Raw genomic sequence first — 19,136 nt, 5'->3', positions numbered from 1 at the left:
AGATAGGAGATGAGTCCTTCTCTTCTTCCCCCGGGAGTGAGTGTTCGGTCATAGCCAGGGGCTACGGGCCTTGAGACAGTGCCGAGAGGGAGTTGTCCTGTCGACTGAGCGATGGTATGGTTGTGATGAGGTGATGGTGTGGAGATGGTGGTATATCGATCCCAGGATCGAAACCTGGCTCTGGATGGAAATGGGGTGGAATGGGTGTGGGATGGTGTTAAAACTTGACTATACTATTATAATACTTGATATGCTATTACATAGGAAACCCCAGCCTTATAGGTTCCTTTTGATTATATCCAACTTGCATCCAATTTCCACAAAGCAATGCTCATAGGGTTGGGAGTGGCCAGTACAAATCGTACTGATAAATTTTGGCACACAGGTTCTGCTGAGGAGTATAGCTCCGAGGAGTTTGATGGTTGAGGGATTCGTTCCTACGCTCGAGTTTGGTGATCTTATCTTCAAGCTGTTCTGAATGAATGCTACTTATGATTCCGCCAATGCGGCGATGTAATAATTTATGTAATTCCGCACTATTTGTACTCTGATATTATCGATGTATGGATGTGATCATCAACTGGAATTTGGGTAATACGATCTATCATGGTCTTATTACACTTCGACTCTGTGGATTTCCCATCGCGGAAATCGGGGTTGTTTCAGCGTGCATGTATATATATCTTCTCTTTCAGGAAATAAACTGCATCTAAATGTATAGAGCTTCATCACAATCTTTGAATGCAACCATCTATAATTAAAATTGCAGATTATACATACAACTAACATTAATTAAAATCTATAATTAACCTATGTACACTGGATTTCATCGCATATTACATACAACTAACATTAATTAAAATATATAACTAACACAAAAAACACACTTGAAGACATAATTAACTTGCATTATGCATGTAAAGAGATTGTCTTCTTTGTCACACACAAACATAAATATAGAAGCATTACAAACAAAACCATAAAAACAAAGAATAAAATCTAGTTTCTCTCTCCTCCACCATAGATCAAGACTAGATCACAAAAAGCTTGAAAAAGAGCGCAAAAAAGGATGTGAGAGCGCATACCACCCTCCTACGGCCTCCTCCTTGAAGAATCCAAGAGCAAAACTCCCCACTCCGCCTAAAAAGTGGTGTTTTCGGAGTTCTAGAGCTCAAACCCTATCCAAATTAATCAGAAGGCACATGGAGAAAGAAAATGGAGACTGATACGTTAACGTGACCGCCTCCGTTAATGGTCTATTAATGAAAGCGGCTGTCTAACAACGTGTGTCTCGGTTTAATAGATTAACAGAGGCAGTTGTCTTACAGTGTCCGCCTCCGTTCATAGACCTTAACTGAGGCAGTCCACTTAAGTCATCCATCTCTGTTAAACATTATCGGAGGCGGTCGCTTATCCTTGGGTGGGCAAGTACTAACGGAGGCTGACACTCTAGTGTGTCCATCTCCGTTAATTCTTGGGCACTGTCTTGCAAAAATTTTATGCAGTAGTGACTGTTTTGACAAAAGCCGTAGCACAATTGAGACCGGTCTGTAACTCTGTATTAGTACTTTGAATTCATATACGGTGTTTATCTTCATTCACGCTCTGGGCCAGTAAAAATAAAAACAGTCGCGATGGCTGGTAACCTCGGACAAGGGCACCGCGCGTGTGTTTGTAGTGCAACTAGAATTTGGCTTGCAAGTCGAGATGGCCGACAAAGAAAAATTGGTCTATCGCAAAAAGACGAGAATGAGGCAGGGAAAGTGGACATCGTGTCTTTAGGAATAAATAAAGAAAAAATAAAGTGTAGGAGACTTCGTGGAAAAGGAATCCCACTATTTGCGCCACCATGAGCTACGAATTGATGCAACATTCCTCCCTCACAGTACTCAAACCAACAAATTCAGAGTGTTCGGCTGCTGGTATAAGCCGATGCTGCTGGCTGTTGGCACAGCGCTTTTGTGAGAGCCCGAAGCAGCAGCAGCAGCAAGCACTGTTCAAAACCGGCAGTCGAATTTTACAGGACAGGTGTAGTGTACGTACAGTCACAAATTGTATAATTAGTTTCGTAATTAGTCTATATTTAATATACCATACGTGTGTCTAAATATTCGATGTGACAGGAATTTTAGGAGCGCATGTAGAAACTAAACAGGGCCTCAGAGTGTTTAGCTGCTGCTATAAGCCGATGCTGCTGGCTGTTGGCACAACGCTTTTGTGAGAGCCCGATGCAGCGGCAGCAGAAAGCACTGTTCAAAACCGGCAGTCGAATTTTACAGAAACCACAGTCTCCGTTCTGTCTTGGTCTCTCCTGGCGCAGGGCATGTGGGTCCACACCTTTGATCCCTCTCCGGCTCTCCCCGCCTCCACCGATGAAAGTGTCCCACGGGCAAGTACTGATCTCTTGCGCCGTGGCCCAGCTGTGCTCCCTGCTGCTGGATCTCGGCGGTCGACAATTATTTGGACGACAACGCGGGGACACCTTGACTTGACTTGAGAGTGAGGCACGGCCAACCCGCGTTGCTTGCATTTCACCACCACATCACCCCACACAAGGTAGCTAGCATTTCACTGAGAGCGAGTGCTCTGCCTCTGCGAGTCCAGCTGGCCGAAGTGATGGCGAACGCCGCCACAAGCGTGTTGGGCTCCGCCATCGGCAAGCTGGCCGCCATGCTCACCGAGAAGTACCAGCTCTCCAGAAACATCAAGCGCGGGATCCGTTTCCTGCGAGACGAGCTGAGCACTATGGAAGCTGTGCTACTGAGGCTCGAAGACAAGGACGACGACCAGATCGATCCACTCGCTAAAGACTGGAGGAGCAAGGTACGTGAGCTGTCCTACGACATCGAGGATTGCATCGATCGTTTCATGCTCAACCACAGCCATGGAGGTTCCAAGGCCAATTTTGTGCGCAAGGCCATGCAAAAGGTGAAGACGCTGTTCAAGGACGGAGGAATAGCAGAGGAGATCCGAGAACTCAAGAGCCTTGTGAGCGAGCAGAGCGATCGGGGCAAACGCTACTACGACATCAATATGTGTCTCCTCGCCTCTTCATCTCAGCCAGTGCTCTTGGATCCTCGAGCACCTGCATTCTTTCAGGAGGCCAGGGATCTTGTTGGAATGGATGCTCCTCGTGAGGAGATCATCAGCTTATTGAGATGTGAAGAAAAGGAGCACAAGGTGGTGTCCATCTATGGGATAGGTGGACAGGGGAAGACCACTCTCGCCATGGAGGTGTACCACAAAATCACTGAAGCTGCTTTTGATAGCCGGGCTTTTGTCACTAGTAGAGAACAGGCCTTTGATCCTCGGTCAAAATGGGCTCTAGTCCCGACATTTTTTGCGTCCGGGACTAGAGAGATCTTTAGTCCCGGTTGGTGGCTCCAACCGGGACTAAAGGTCCCTGCCCAACGGCTATTGCGCCAGACAGAGGTGGCAGGGACCTTTAGTCCTGGTTGGAACCACCAACCGGGACTAAAGGTAGACTTTTACTCCCGGTTGGTGGATCCAACCGGGAGTAAAGGTCTACTCCCGGGCCGTGGCTGCGCCGGGGGTTGGAAAGTTACCTTTAGTCCTGGCTGGAGCCACCAACCGGGACTAAAGGTCCCCCTTTATATCCCGGACGTCTCCTTCTTCCTCCCCGAGCCCGAGCTCAGCACATTTTGAAGCTCACTGCACTAGTGTTCTTGCTTCCTCCCTCCATTGTTCCTCCATCCATTCTTCGATTCCTCCGTCGATTTCTTCGATTTTTCCGTCGATTCTTCAGTTGTAAAGGTTACCAATCTCATACTCTCATTTTTCATCATTGTCTTATCTCATATTGTTCACTATATATATATTGTTTTTATGGTGTTTTTTTATTTGTAAACACAATTTGAGCTCAAAATAACTTATAGTTTGCATATTTGGATGAAGAAAGGTTAAAGTAGGTATTTAAAATTAGTATTCACTTTTTATTTCTAGCATGCATAGTACACTTCATTGTTTAGAGAGATAGATAATTTTATAGTTTCTTAATTTTATTTGTTTATAAAATGAGAAATTTATAGTGTATTAAAAAATGAGTATAGAGAGTAGATGGCAACTGCTTCCGGGTCCTCGGCCTCTCATTGGTTTCCAAAGCGACTTAGGCCGGGCCTCCCTCTCATTCCATGCGGCAAGTGTCGTGATGAGACAAAGATTGTGATGGAGTACCGAGTGAAGAAGGAGGGTCCCAACAATGGTCATATCTTCTACAAGTGTCCGGATCGTAATGTGAGTTATTTTATCGTATTTTATGATTATGGTTAGTTTATACCTATTTTCATGATGGTTGTGATTAAAGTTCTATTTTTTTGTTTTAATTTCAGTGGGATGGTAGTGGACGATGTTCAGGCTTTTACTGGGAGGAAGAGTATGTTGAACTCGTGCAAAAGTATCTTGCACAACAGGCAGATACGGCGGCTAATGAGGCAGTGATCCAGCCAAAGAAGCCCAAAGATGTTGCACAATCGAGGGATCTGTCTGTTTTAGTTGAGATTGGTCGCGAAATCCTTGTGCTCCTGAAATGTATTTTAACTTTAGTTCTTTTAGTGGTAGTTGGGATTGTCTACATTGTAGCGATGCTTTCATAAATTTGTACCTTTTGTGGTGGCACGCATGTTGTATAAATAATTAATTATGATCTAGGCTTTAATATGGTATTTATGTCATGTAATGCAGATGAGCCGGCATTGGATGTACAATGCTGATCGGCGCTCCCAAGAGTTCATTGACGGCGTGCATTCTTTGTTACGTGCGGCCGAGGCAAACAAACGCGACGGTTTCATGTGCTGCCCATATGCCATATGTAAGAATACGGTGGAATATCCTTGCTCAAGGACTCTTCATTCACACTTGTTCAAGTCGGGTTTCATGCCAAACTATATTTGTTGGACGAAGCACAGAGAAACCGGCGTTGTAATGGAAGAAGGTGAAGAAGAACAATGGGACGACAATTATATTATTCCCGATGGTGCGTGCTTCAATGATACTGCAATGGGAGAAGCTGAAGAAGAGGTAGCCGCAGAAGATGAGCCTGCTAATGCTCTTTGTCAGGTCATTCGTGACGCACAAAGAGAATGTGAAAGTGAAAAGGAGAAGATCAAGTTCGAGCGGATGCTAGAAGATCACAAGAAATTGTTGTACCCAACTTGTGATGCAGGGCAGAAAAAGTTAGGAACCACACTAGAATTGCTGCAATGGAAGGCAAAGAATGGTGTATCTAACAAGGGATTTGGAGAGTTACTAAAAATCCAAAAGAAGATGCTTCCGAAGGACAATGAATTGCCTGCCACTACCTACGAAGCAAAACAAGTTGTCTATCCTATGGGGCTAGAAATCGAGAAGATACATGCATGTCCTAATGACTGCATCCTCTACCGTGGCAAAGAGTACGAGAAATTGGATGCATGCCCGGTATGCCATGCATCGTGGTATAAGATCAGGCGAGATGACCCTGGTGATGTTGAGGGCGAACGTCCGCGGAAGAAAATCCCTGCCAAGGTTATGTGGTATGCTCCTATAATACCACGCTTGAAACGTCTGTTCAGAAACAAAGAACATGCAAAATTGTTGCGATGGCACAAAGAAGACCGTAAGGTAGACAATATGTTGAGACACCCTGCTGATGGGTCCTAGTGAAGAGCAATCGATAGAGAATTCCTGGAGTTTGCAAATGACGCAAGAAACTTAAGGTTTGCTTTAAGTACAGATGGTATCAATCCTTTTGGAGAGCAGAACAGTAGTCATAGCACTTGGCCTGTTACTCTAAGTATCTACAACCTTCCTCCTTGGTTATGCATGAAGCGGAAGTTCATTATGATGCCTGTGCTCATCCAAGGCCCGAAGCAACCTGGCAATGACATCGACGTGTACCTGAGACCACTTATTGACGAACTTCTCATTTTGTGGAATAAAGAAGGTGTACGTGTGTAGGATGAGTACAAATAGGAACACTTTGATCTGCGAGCATTGTTGTTCTTAACAATCAATGATTGGCCTACTCTAAGTAATCTTTCAGGACAGTCAAACAAGGGATATAATGCATGCACACACTGCTTCGGTGATATTAGAGGTGTATTCTTGAAAAAATGTCGAAAGGTCGTGTACCTTGGCCATCGTCGATTTCTTCCTGCAAATCACCCCGTAAGAAAGAAAGGAAAGCATTTTAAAGGGAATGCAGACCACCTGACCAAGCCTCGCAACCGAACCGATGAGGATGTACTCGATATGGTCAATGATGTGAAAGTCGTCTTTGGAAAAGGACATGGCAGCCAACCTGTTCCGAACAACGCTAACGGTCACGCACCCATGTGGAAGAAGAAGTCCATATTTTGGGACCTACCCTATTGGCGAGTCCTAGAGGTCCGCAGCTCGATCGACGTGATGCACCTGACGAAGAATCTTTGTGTGAACCTGCTAGGCTTCATGGGTGTGTATGGAAAGCCCAAGGACACATTTGAAGCACGACAGGACTTGCGTTGTTTGAGAGAAAGAGACAACCTGCATCCAGAGAAGACAGATGATGGACGCCATTACTTACATCCTGCTAGCTCCACTCTAAGCAAAGACGAGAAGGAAATCATGTTTGAATGCTTAAACAACATCAAGGTACCATCTGGATTCTCCTCGAATATAAAGGGTATTATAAATGTGCCAGAGAAGAAATTCTATAACTTAAAGTCCCACGACTATGACGTTCTCATGACGCAATTACTTCTAGTTGCATTAAGAGGAATTCTACCTCCAAATGTACGTCTAGCTACCGTGAAGCTATGTGCATTCCTCAATGCAATTTCTCAGAAGGCAATTGATCCAACTGATCTAGCCAAACTACAGAATGATGTGGTTCAATGTCTCGTCAGCTTTGAGTTGGTGTTCCCTCCTTCCTTCTTTGATATCATGACGCACCTCCAAGTTCACCTAGTCAAGGAGATTTTCATTTTCGGTCCTGTGTTCCTACACAACATGTTCCCCTTAGAGAGATTCATGGGAGTCCTAAAGAAATATGTTCACAACCGTGCTCGCCCAGAAGGAAGCATTGCCAAGGGCTATGGAACAGAAGAGGTCATTGAGTTCTGTGTTGACTTTATTCCCGACCTTGACTCGATTGGTGTTCCTGAATCGAGACGTGAGGGGAGACTAAGCGGAAAGGGGACACTAGGGAGGAAAACATATATTGGTACGGAGGATGATTATTTCAATAAAGCGCACTACACAGTTCTATAGAACTCCTCTTTGGTAGATCCGTATATTGAGACACACAAGGATCTCTTATGATCCGAGTTTCCAGGGAAGACTGAAGCTTGTATTACGCGTAAGCACATGGAAACTTTCGACGGTTGGTTGCGAAAAAAATGTCAAGGTGATGAGAGCATCCATGAGCAACTATATTTATTGGCTATGCAACCATCATGGCATATCATTACATATAAAGGGTACGAGATAAATGGGAACATATTCTACACAGTAGCCCAAGATAAAAAGGAGTACCAACCAAAACAGTGGTGTCCGCATAGATGCCACAGACCCGAATGGGAATAAGCAGACATATTATGGCCGCATAGATGAAATATGGGAACTAGAATATGCACCTACTTTGAAGATCCCATTGTTCAAGTGCCATTGGGTCAAGGTGACCGGAGGCGGGGTAACAGTCGACAACGAGTATGGAATGACAACAGTAGACCTTAGTAATATTGGGTACAAAGGCGAACCATTCGTCCTTGCCAAGGATGTGAATTAGGTGTTCTATGTCAATGATATGTCTACCAAACCAAAAAGAGGGAAAACGATAATGACTCAACCAAAGAGCCAAAGCGCCACATAGTTCTTTCAGGGAAAAGAGTCATCGTGGGAATTGAGAACAAGTCAGACATGTCAGAAGATTATGAAAAGGATGACCGAATTCCGCCCTTCAAAGTGAACAAAGACCCTAGCATCTTGGTAAATGATGAGGACACTCCATGGTTACGACGCGATCATAACCAAGGGACATACGTAAAGAAGATGTTCACTGCTGTGCCCACTTGATGATATAGTGATTTAATGTAGTGTGTGTTTGAGAATTATGTAATAATTGTAAATTCACATGTTTATTATGTCGTGTTTCAAATTAAATCAATGTTTGATTTGGTGGGATTTCTCTCTCGAAAAGTTAAATTAGGATATTGAGTGATGAAAATTTAAAATATTAACGTTAAAATGATGTGAAAACAAATTTCCTGTCCAAAACCAATAGTTTTAATAATTTTAATTAAACACTACATTTTTGCATTAACGAAATAATAAATATTAGTTACATTATGTTTTATAATTATAACAAAAAATAAAAAAAGTTAGGTTATAGATTTTTCCTATGTGCAATAAAGAAAAAGAAAATCCATATTTTTAACAAAATAATTTTATGCCTTTTATTTAATTTACTATGTATTTAACAAGACTATTGCATTTTTATTAAAAAAATTAGCTCAAAATAGGCGGGTAACGAAACTGCAGCCCACCTTTACTCCCGGGTGGTCTAAAATATGGTCGGCAGTCTACCTAGGGGTATGCCCAAGGTAGTAGATTGTCGGCAGACAGATGTGCAAGCTGCAAACAAGATGATAACACAAGTCAGACACAAGGTTTTATCCAGGTTCGGCCGCCGTGGGGGCGTAATACCTACGTCCTGCGTCTGATTGTATTGCTGTATGTCAATGAGAGATGTTTTTAGAGGGGTCCCCTGCCCGCCTTATATAGTCTGGAAGGCAGGGTTACAGATCTGGAAACTAATCCTAGCCAGTTACAATTGCCATAGGTGGCCAGATAAGGATTCCTATTTTACTTGACTACGATCTTGCTTCATCTCCAGGTCTGTCTTGATTCCTTGCGCGGGACTCCGAGCAGATTGACTGGGCCGCGCGTCGTCTCCTGTTGGGCCAGACCTCCTGGTCCAGGCCGGCCCAAGCCTAGCCGTAAGGGTATAGGGGTTAATACCCCCACAGCTAGTCCCCGAGCTCCATGTATTCTGACGCGACACGCCTTATTAACCTCCTCCGAACAGTGAGGTTTGAATTCTTGACATCTCCGACCACCGTTGTTGCTGGAGAAGTAGGTTGTCCGAAGAATGTATGGTGCTCTTAAGAAGAAAGAAAAAGATTTCCATCCTGGGAAGTGTGCCCACTTGTATTTCTAAAAAGAAATGTAAGTGCGTCTTGAAGCATAGCGTCCTTGATCATCAGAGGCGTAGGGGTCATGAAACAAACACATTCACCGCAAGGTGAAGTGTGCCCACTTAGTCCCAGAGCCTGGTAGTTGGTGACGTAGGCACGTGGTGCCAGGGTCTAAAAAGAATTCTCAGTTAAGTCGAGAATCCAATCGTCGTACAGGCGATACAAGATGCACCGGCAGGTGCATCGTACCGATGTAGTCCCCGAGCTTGCTGGAAGGCGAAGTATAAGCCTTGTAGCAAGGTCTAAATAAATGTCTCTCAACTGTATGTGAGTACAAATCACATGTAGCTGAGGAGAGTGGTCTCCGAACAGTGGTCGGAATAGTTCCTTAGCACGATAGTGGTCGGAGCAGTCCCCGAGCGTGGTAGTGATCAGAGCCGTCCCCGAGCACGGTAATGATCGGAGTAGTCCCCGAGCACAGCAGTGATCAGAGCAGTCCCCGAGCACAATAGTGATCGGAGCAGTCCTTGAGCATAGCAGTGATCGGAGCAGTCCCCGAGCACAGTAGCGATCGTAGCAGTCCCAGAGCACAGCAGCGATCGTAGCAGTCTCCAAGCACGATAGTGGTCCAGACCACCCTTGAGCACGAGACATGCAGCGAAGAAACAAATGCCTCTTGTACTTTTATTTGTTGTATTTTTTATTGTCTTGCTCTATCAATTCTAATCTGACACGTCTAGTCAAAAAAGCAGATGGATATGGCACGTCATACTACCTTCTTGTCCTTTCAAGCAAACAGTCGCTTGGAACCTGTAAGGAGGCGCGTCAGTGTGGGTCCTCTAGCTATGAAGAGGCGCGTACACTGGTAACGAAAAGGCGCGTGTATTGGCGTAGATCTCGAGGTTGTGAAAACAACTATCTACGGCGCGTGCGCACGTCTCCCAAGAACATCGGGCAGACGAAACGGTGGAACCCTTGGTTATTTATAATATAGAACTGGTAAGTTACTTCTTACCGATCCCCATTATCATTCGCCACCGTAGCCTTCTTCTTCTTCTTGCCAACCCTAATACCTCCGAAATCATTACCAATCACTCCTCCACCATAGCCTCCTCCATCACCAAGGGCGGATTCATGGCGAAGAGTAACGCCCAGAAGAAAGCCGGAGTCATGGCGAAGGAGTGGTGGAAGTCAAAAAGCAACGAACAGACCATCGAAGACCTCGTCACCATGGGGGTACTCCACAACAAGGCACTCACAGGATGGCGCGCGCCAGGAGGAGAAGGGTACCCCGATCCACAACCAGGTGAGATTGTGGTTTTCGAAGATTTCTTCAAGCGGGGTTTTGGGGTTCCAGTGCACCCTTTCCTTCAGGGGCTCTGCTTGTATTACGAGATTGGGATTTGCAATCTGCATCCCAACTCGATTCTTCTTGTCTCCACCTTTATTCATCTTTGCGAAGCATATGGTGGCTTCCAGCCCCATTTCGACTTCTTTCGCCATCTTTTCTGTCTGCGGAAGAAAGGAAGCGGCGGCTCGAAGATAGCTAGAGGTGTGTACCTCAATCTGCATGATGGAATGAAAGACCAGTACTTGCACTGCCCTGGAACACATCGTTGGTCGACTGGTACAAGAGGTGGTTCTACATCCGCGAAGAGCCGAACACGGTCACATTGTGTGATGTGGGGTTCATTCCGGAGAAGAAGAACAGCTGGTCGGAGAAACCCGAGCACCTGGAACAAATCTCAGAACTTCTTAAGATGATCCCATGGAAGAAACTGGATGGTCCGAGCGTGGTCGGGAATTTCATCAGCCGAAGGATCCAGCCTTGCTAGAGGAGGGTAATTCCCGGCTACGAGTACCAAGGCAGCTCAGACCCAACCAGGACCAGGCAAGAAACGCTTGACAAGACAGAAGTCAAAGCCAGAATTGGGGAGCTATTCAACTTAGCTGATCCAAATTACGTTAGGTTGGTCGACATCAAGCACGCTTTCAAGCTGGCCCGACCTCCTCCAAAGGTAAATTGTGCTGCCTTGTACCCGTAGAGTTATGTTGTAATAGAAACTTACTGTGTTGTCACCTTTTTGTTTCCTAGATTAATGTCCTTGACAGAGCAGTAGTGTTTGTGTCTCCACCCCCTGGTGTGGATTGGACGCAAGTTGCCGGCCCAACCGACCAGACCAGCGCCAGGACCGAGGACGTCGACTGGGCCGTACTCGGGGTTGGGGAGGAGGTAACGGCCAGGGCTGCTGGCAAACGGCCGGCGGCCAGCAAGCGTCATCAGGCCATCTTTACACTGACAGATGATGAAACTGAAGATGCAAACATCTTCCGACTTGCCCCTCGAAAGAGGAGGAGACAACCGGAGTCGACGGAGCAGGGTGGCTCCTCCGTGCCAGTGGAACACGCATCACCGACCACTGTAATGAAGAGGACAAGCGGCATAGGGGTTGAGCATCAAGCCCCAGCGCTGGTACTGGTCGTGGAAAGAGACCCGATGGCATCCACAGAGCACGTGGAGCAAGCACGGACGAAGAGACGCGCCTTCGCCACATCATTCCGTGCTTCCAAGCTGTAAGTATTTATAACCTTGATATAGGCTTACAATTTTATATTGAATATTGTTGTCTTCTGAACTTATCTCTGATATATTAGGTCGGCATCCACCGAAAATCCCGACCAACTAGCCGGGTGTGGCATGGCTCCGCCAGCAATGGCGGGGAAAACTGCCCAGCAGCCGGTTATGGAAGAACCTGTAACCGAAAATTCACTGGAGCCTCAGCAGACAGGCGGCCAGACGACAATCCCCGAGCAGTTGGTCGAGGGTAGAGCCGAGCCAAGTACAAGTGTCCCGAGCACTGAACCCACTGAGGGCGACACCTTAGCGGCAATTGTGACAGAACAGACCGAGGAGGTGCAACCAGAAGTAAGAACACAGACCACCCTTGTCGACGCTGCAGCCCGTGGGAAAGCCATAGCGGTCACGGAGACTACTAACTCCAGACCAGCGCCAAGACCTGAAGAAGAGCCTGAAGAGGACGAAGTGGAGGAGGTCCTGGGGCATCCACAGGACAAACGACAGCATGTATATGTGTCGCGCTGGCGAAACGACCAGTGGGTTGTTCACGAAGAAATACCAGAGGTCGAAGAGACGGCAAAAGTTGAACGAGCGGCAAAACGTCTGGTGACAGAAGTCCAGGTATGTTTGGCTTTGCCACTTGATCCTACTATCCAGTCAAACTATTAGACTTAGCTTGTTTACGTGCAGGACTTGATGAAGACCGCAAGGTACCGGAAAAAGTGCTTTGATCAGATTGAGGGGATCACAGCAAGCAATAGAAAACTGACGGCTGAGGTGGAAAGCTTGCGCCACCAACTTGAAGCTGCCGACCAGGATAGGACAGAGCTAGAGGCACAGAAACAAAACCTGGTCATCCAGCTCAATAATAAAGAGCAGGAAAAAACGAGTAAGTTGTCACTTCATCACAGCAAGTGCATGACGCGTGATTTTGCATTGCTGGTATTAACAACTGTAGTGCAGGCTTGGAAGCCGAGGTAGTCCGTCTCCAAGAGGAGAATAGCCGTGTGTCCGTAGAGTGTGGTCGCCTGACGGAGGAGAACAAGAAACTGGCACACAACTAGTCGCAACTCCAAGACCACACAACCAAGATGAAGGAGGAACTAAAAAGTAAGTGTTCCAGACCACCTTGCTCACTCTGTTGCCCGCATTATCTTGTCGTGGCGTGACATTTTAAGATCTTGTGTGGTTTGTAGTTTTGAAAATTAATGCCAAGAAACATCTGGAAGCCGTTATAAAAGATCGTGACGGCTGGAAGGCACGATGCCTAGAGATCACCGAGGATCGGGACACATGGAAGGAACGGTGCCAGGAGGTGGCAACTGGCATTTTGCCCGTCCTCAACCTTATAGATCCAGCGCTTACGGAAGAAGCGCCGAGGACACCGCAGCTCGGACTAGTCGAGAGGTGCCGAAAGGCATGGGAATGGTTCCAAGAGTTCGTGAAGGAGGCGGGCGAGTACACAGGCGCACATGTGCTAAGCATGGTGCGTGCCCACTATCCCCTAATCGATCTCAAACGCCTGGAGGCTGGGTACCCGAAGGAGGTAAGTCCAGACAAGGCTGAGGAGCTTTGGATGACCCAACTGGACCTGTCTTCGAAGATAATTGGCGACATTAACATGTGTGGAGGTGGGACAGCACCTGTACAGGGTACGCCATCAACAAGCCAACTGGAAACGCTATCAGTTGTGAGCCAACCGGCGAAGCCTGCGGTCTCGACCAGCCAGCACCGACGGGGCCATCCTCTTCAGCTCGACCAGCACAAGAGTCCCCGATACTCGAGCGGGATATCGGTAGTAGCGAGCAGTAGGTGCCGCGTGCCCCGAGCAGCCAACAGGATAGGCTAGAGCTATAGAAGAAGGATTTAGTTGTGTTATTGTAAACTTGAACCTCTTTAGGCAAGCTTGTAATAATGTAACTGTATATCATTATAAGCTTATCTGTTTTGCATGAAACGTGTTTAAGCTTGAAACTCATGTTGGCGTAACTAAGTAAGAACATGTTAGCGTTCTGTTTAGTTGTACCAGTTTACTCGACACGTTATCCTAAAAAGTTTGTACGACCCTGATTTGGCATGTGGTCGGAGTGTGAGGTACGTGACCTGTGCACACGTAGACGCGAACAAGTCAAAACAGGGGGGACCTGCCGATCTCCCGTAGCGTAGAGAGCGGATCCCATGCACGCGTTGAGAGGAACCGGAGACAGGGCCTGCTCCAAAAGCCCATGAAGGAATAGTGGTCGGCTCTGACTGGCTATATTAGAATAGCCGTAAAATTCGGAGTGACACAATCATAGTGGTCGAGGAAATCATAATAACTTTATTGAATTAAATCGAAAGTACAAGAGGACTACATATCTCAAAAGTTAAGCGTAGAAACGCCTAAGCTTGTCGATGTGCCATGAGTTCGGTACGTCCATACCGTCCAGGTGAGCTAACCTGTAAGACGTTGGTCGTGTGACTTCCTTGATCATGAAGGGCCCCTCCCATGGAGTTGCAAGTTTATGGACACCAGCCTGATTCGTCTTCCACTTCAGGACCAGGTCCCTGACCACGAAGAACCGCTCCTTAATGTTCTTGTTGTAGTACCTGCGCAAAACAGCAAGGTATTTTGCTGTACGTACACAAGAATCGAGCCGCTTCTCTTCTGCACTATTCACCTCTAGCTCCCGTACTTCGTTGGCCTTGCCCTCGTCGAAATTCTCTACCTGTGCTGATCTAAAAGCTATATCTGCTGGGAGGACGGCCTCAGCGCCGTAAACCATAAAGTATGGTGAGACGCCGGTGTTATGACTGGGCTGAGTTCTAAGGCCCCAGACCACGGCAGGTAACTCTTTGAGCCATCTTCCGAGAGCTTTGTCATTTTCTCTGTACATCCTTTTCTTCAACGCGTCCAAGATCATACCGTTTGCCCGCTCGACCTATCCATTAGCTCTTGGGTGCGCCACCGAGACGTATTTTACTACTATGCTCCTTTCATCGCAGAAGTCCCAAAAAGCGTTCCCGGTGAACTGAGTACCTAGATCAGTGATGATGCTATTGGGTATGCCGAAACGGTGGATGACCTGGTCGAGGAACGTAACAGCCTTTTCTGAGGATGCCTGTACCAGAGGCATGTACTCTATCCACTTAGAAAATTTGTCGATCAGCACAAAGACACATGTAAATTTCCTAGGGGCCGGTCTGAAGGGCCCGATCATATCCAGTCCCCAGCATGCGAAGGGCCAAGAAGCTGGTATTGTCTGGATCTCATGTGCTGGTACGTGGATTCTCTTGGCGAAGAACTGACAACCCTCACAGTGTCAAACTAGCTTCTCTGCATCAGCCACCGCTGATGGCCAATAGAACCCCGCTTGAAAAGCCTTGCCGACCAGCGTTCTCGAGGCTGCGTGGTTACCGCAGGAGCCAGAGTGGATTTGGTCCAGGAGATGTTCGCCGTCCTCCCGTGTTATACACTTCATCAAGATTTCCTCCTTTGCGTTCTTGCGCCATAACTTGCCATCGACGAGCAGATACTGCTTGCTGCGATGCATTAGGCACTCGTTTTCTGTCCGATCAGCGTAACCGCTGCCATTTGTCAGGTACTTGATGAAAGGCTCTCTCCAGTCAGGCTCATGCGTGGTCGAAGGTGGCTCAGTGGTGCTCGACGCCGGAACCGTGGCCACCAATTGCTTGTCTAGAGGCTTGTCGACCGCGGGATCTTCCTCCTCGGTGGAAGGCGTGAGCAGGTCTTGGACGAATATGCCATGTGGGACTTTGGCTCGGGATGATCCTAACTTTGACAGCGCATCTGCTGCTTGATTTTTGTCCTGGACCACGTGTGTGTACTCGATGCCATAAAACCTGCCTTCTAGCTTTCTGATCGATTTGCAGTATGCATCCATCCTTTCACTGGTTGTGTCCCAGTCCTTGTTGAGTTGGTTGATTACCAGAGCCGAGTCTCCGTAGACATAGAGACGTTTAACACCAAGCTCGACCGCAATGCGCAAACCATGTAGGCATGCTTCGTATTTGGCGGCATTATTAGATGCTGGGAAATAAATCCTAAGGACGTACCGAAGCTGCTCTCCGGATGGTGACACGAAAAGGACTCCTGCTCCTGCGCCGTCGATGTTGAGAGAACCGTCGAAGTACATCTTCCAATACTCGTCGGTCCCCTGAGAGGTAGGCGTGCTTAAGTCTGTCCACTCGACGATGAAATCGACGAGTGCCTGAGACTTGATTGTAGTACGGCTTACAAATTCCAAGGAGAAGGGACATAGCTCCATTGCCCACTTGACGATGCGCCCGTTTGCATCCTTGTTGCTAATGATATCTCGCAGAGGGTACTCAGTCATGACCACCACACGATATCCGTCGAAGTAATGCCTTAACTTTCGGGATGTTATCAGTATGGCATAGATCAATTTCAGGATTTGCGGGTACCTGGTCTTGGATGCATTGAGCACCTCACTGATGAAATAAATTGGTCGCTGTACCTTGTAGACGTGGCCGGGCTCATCGCGCTCGACCACCATGGCAGTGGAGACCACTCGATTAGTCGCCGCAATGTAAAGCAGGAGTGTTTCATCTTCCCTAGGAGCGGTGAGGACCGGAGGTGACGTAAGGTATTGTTTCAGCTGTGTAAAGACAGTGTCCGCTTCCTCTGACCACTCAAACTTCTCGGATGCTTTGAGCAGTTTAAAGAACGGTAATCCCTTTTCGCCTAATCTTGATATGAAACGGTTGAGAGCAGCCATGCATCCAGTAAGCTTTTGAACATCCTTTACCTTTTTGGGCGGCCTCATGTCCAAGACAACCTTGACTTTCTCCGGGTTAGGGCGTATGCCGTCGTGACTGACGACGTTGCCAAGTAGTATGCCAGAAGGAACACCAAAGATACACTTCTTTGGGTTTAGTTTCCATTGGAATGTGTTAAGGGCTGCAAAGGTGCGTTCCAGGTTGTCAATAAGGGTACGAGCTTCCTTGGTTTTGACAACTACATCATCAACGTAAGCCTCGACGAGGTCATCTTTTATCTCGTCTTTGAGGCAAGCCTGTATAGCGCGTTGGTAGGTAGCTCCGGCGTTCTTGAGCCCAAACGACATGGTCGTGTAGCAGTAGGCGCCGAACGGCGTGATGAAAGACGTCTTGATCTGGTCGTCCTTTTTGAGAGTGATCTAGTGATAACCAGAGTAGCAATCGAGAAAGGAAAGCAGCTAGCAACCGGCGGTTGAATCTACGACCTCGTCTATGCGAGGTAAACCGAAGGGGTCCTTAGGGCAGTGTTTGTTGAGATCAGTGTAATCAACGCACATTCTCCATTCATTATTCTTTTTGCGTACAAGAACCGGGTTGGCTAACCACTCCGGATGATACACTTCTTTAATAAATCCGGCTGCCAAAAGCCGTGTAACTTCTACCCTAATTGCCTCCTTTTTGTCGCGAGCGAAACGTCGTAGCTTCTGCTTGATAGGTTTGGCCTTGCTGTTGACATTCAAGGAGTGCTCGATCAGGTTCCGAGGTACACCGGGCATGTCGGCAGGTTTCCATCCAAACACATCCACGTTGCTCCTCAAGAACCTGACGATCGCGTCTTCCTATTTGGGATCCAGGTTGGCCCCGATAAGGGCCGTTTTGCTAGGATCGCCGTCGACCAGCTGGATCGCCTTGTGCTCCTTGGACTTGACATTCTTGCGTGGAGGCTTGAGCTCTGGGATCTCCAGGTGGTCGGCGGAGGTCTTCTTGGCGTCAAGGATGGTCTCGGCCATGCGAATAGAGAGGTTGTGAGCCTCTGCTATTTTAAAGCTGTCATCTTCACAGGTATAAGCTGCGTACATGTTACCCCTGAGGGTTAGAACTCCCTTCTCAGTTGGCATCTTGAGCACCAGATACCTGTAATGAGGTATGGCCATGAACTTGGTGAGCGATGGTCGACCAAGGATAGCATGGTAGGTGCCGTCGAAATCAGCGACCATGAAGTTGACATAGTCAGTGCGGAAGTGGTCTGGGGTCCCAAACTGCACGTGTAACGTGATCTACCCGAGAGGTGTAGAGCTCTGTTCGGGGAGAACACCCCAAAACTATGCCTCGTATGGCTTGAGATTAGCTTGGGTTATCTTCAGGGCTGGCAAACTATTCTTGAATAGTATATCAATGGAACTGCCACCGTCAATCAGCACTCTGTCGAACTGAACCTTGTTGATACAAGGGTCGAGGACCAGAGGAAAATGCCTTGGCTCAGGTATTGCAGCCCATTGGTCCTTTCTGCTGAAGGAGATCTCGTGGTGAGACCAAGGAGGAAGCCGTGGATCGGTGAGGAGGTTGTCGACGTTGGCCACGTTTAGGCAAGCACGGGCGAGCAGCTTGCGTTCTCGTTTGGTCTCAGTGGATACTTTGCCTCCAATGATGGTGTGCACGCGATCGGTTGGCTTGACATACTTGTGACGGGGATCTGCGTCTTCATCGTCGTTGTCCTCGTTGCGCTATTCTCCCGCGTCGTTAGGCTTGTCGGATGTATCCAGAGCCTGTTGACGCGTGTAGATAGACTTGAGAACGCGGCAATTCTCCATGGTGTGATTTGACTTGGGATGGAGCTGGCAGGGCCCTTTCATTGCTTTGTTATAGTCTTCTTCGTAGTTACGACGTCCGCCACCTTTTTTGACGGTGTTGACCTCGCTGTCGTTTTCTCGAGCACGCTTGCCCCTATAATCGTCACGGCGGTTACGCCGCTGATTACGTTGGTCACGGTGGTCGCGAGAGTCATTGCGCTGGATGCGGCGGTCCAAATTGTTGCCCCGACCACAGTTGCCGCGGTAATCATCGCGGTGTGGGGGGTGGTCGGAGCGCGGAACCCTTGCTGCTTCTTCAACAATTATCTTTTTAGCGTCGTCGGCGTCCGCATATTTCTTAGCAGTGGCCAGGAGCGCTGTAACTGATTTAGGTCTCTTGTGGAGGAGGTTATCCCTTCGAGCGTCGTGGAAGCATAGGCCAGTGATGAAAGCCTCGATTGCCTCATTGTCGGAGATTGACGGAACCTTGATGCGCATCTTCGAAAAACACCGGACGTACTCTCGCAGTGGCTCATCCTTCCGATCCCGGATCCGTTGCAGATCATATTTGTTGTCGGGTTGCTCGCAAGTAGCAATGAAGTTGTCGATGAAGGCTTGCTTGAGCTCTTGCCAAGAATCAAAATAGTTTGCCGGCAAGCTGACCAGCCATTGGTGACCTGCGTGGCCAACAGCGACTGGGAAATAGTTAGACATGACGTGCTCATCTGCCATGGCTGATCTGCACGCGGTTTCATAGAGCATGACCCATAATTCAGGGTTTTCCTTGCCGTCGTATTTCTGGAGTTTTTCGAGCTTAAAATTCTTGGGCCATATGACTTGGCGGAGATGGGAGGT

At 47.6% G+C, this 19,136-nt stretch overlaps 1 protein-coding gene across 1 annotated transcript in view; it reads left to right on the top strand.

Annotated features, from left to right (window-relative positions):
* The first annotated feature begins 2,228 nt into the window (after positions 1–2,228).
* Positions 2,229–19,136, top strand: part of LOC136479765 (disease resistance protein RGA5-like) — a 28,531-nt gene continuing 11,623 nt past the window's right edge. Inside the window, exons 1-2 of the mRNA XM_066477519.1 lie at positions 2,229–2,325; positions 2,501–3,279. Coding sequence (XP_066333616.1) covers positions 2,229–2,325; positions 2,501–3,279 — 876 coding nt within the window. The remainder of the gene's footprint in view (positions 2,326–2,500; positions 3,280–19,136) is intronic.

Source organism: Miscanthus floridulus, chromosome 9 (genome assembly GCF_019320115.1).
Source record: "Miscanthus floridulus cultivar M001 chromosome 9, ASM1932011v1, whole genome shotgun sequence".
NCBI classification, from domain to species: domain Eukaryota; kingdom Viridiplantae; phylum Streptophyta; class Magnoliopsida; order Poales; family Poaceae; genus Miscanthus; species Miscanthus floridulus.
Note: the sequence above shows the minus strand (reverse complement) of the source record. Positions and strands in the feature narration are given on the sequence as shown.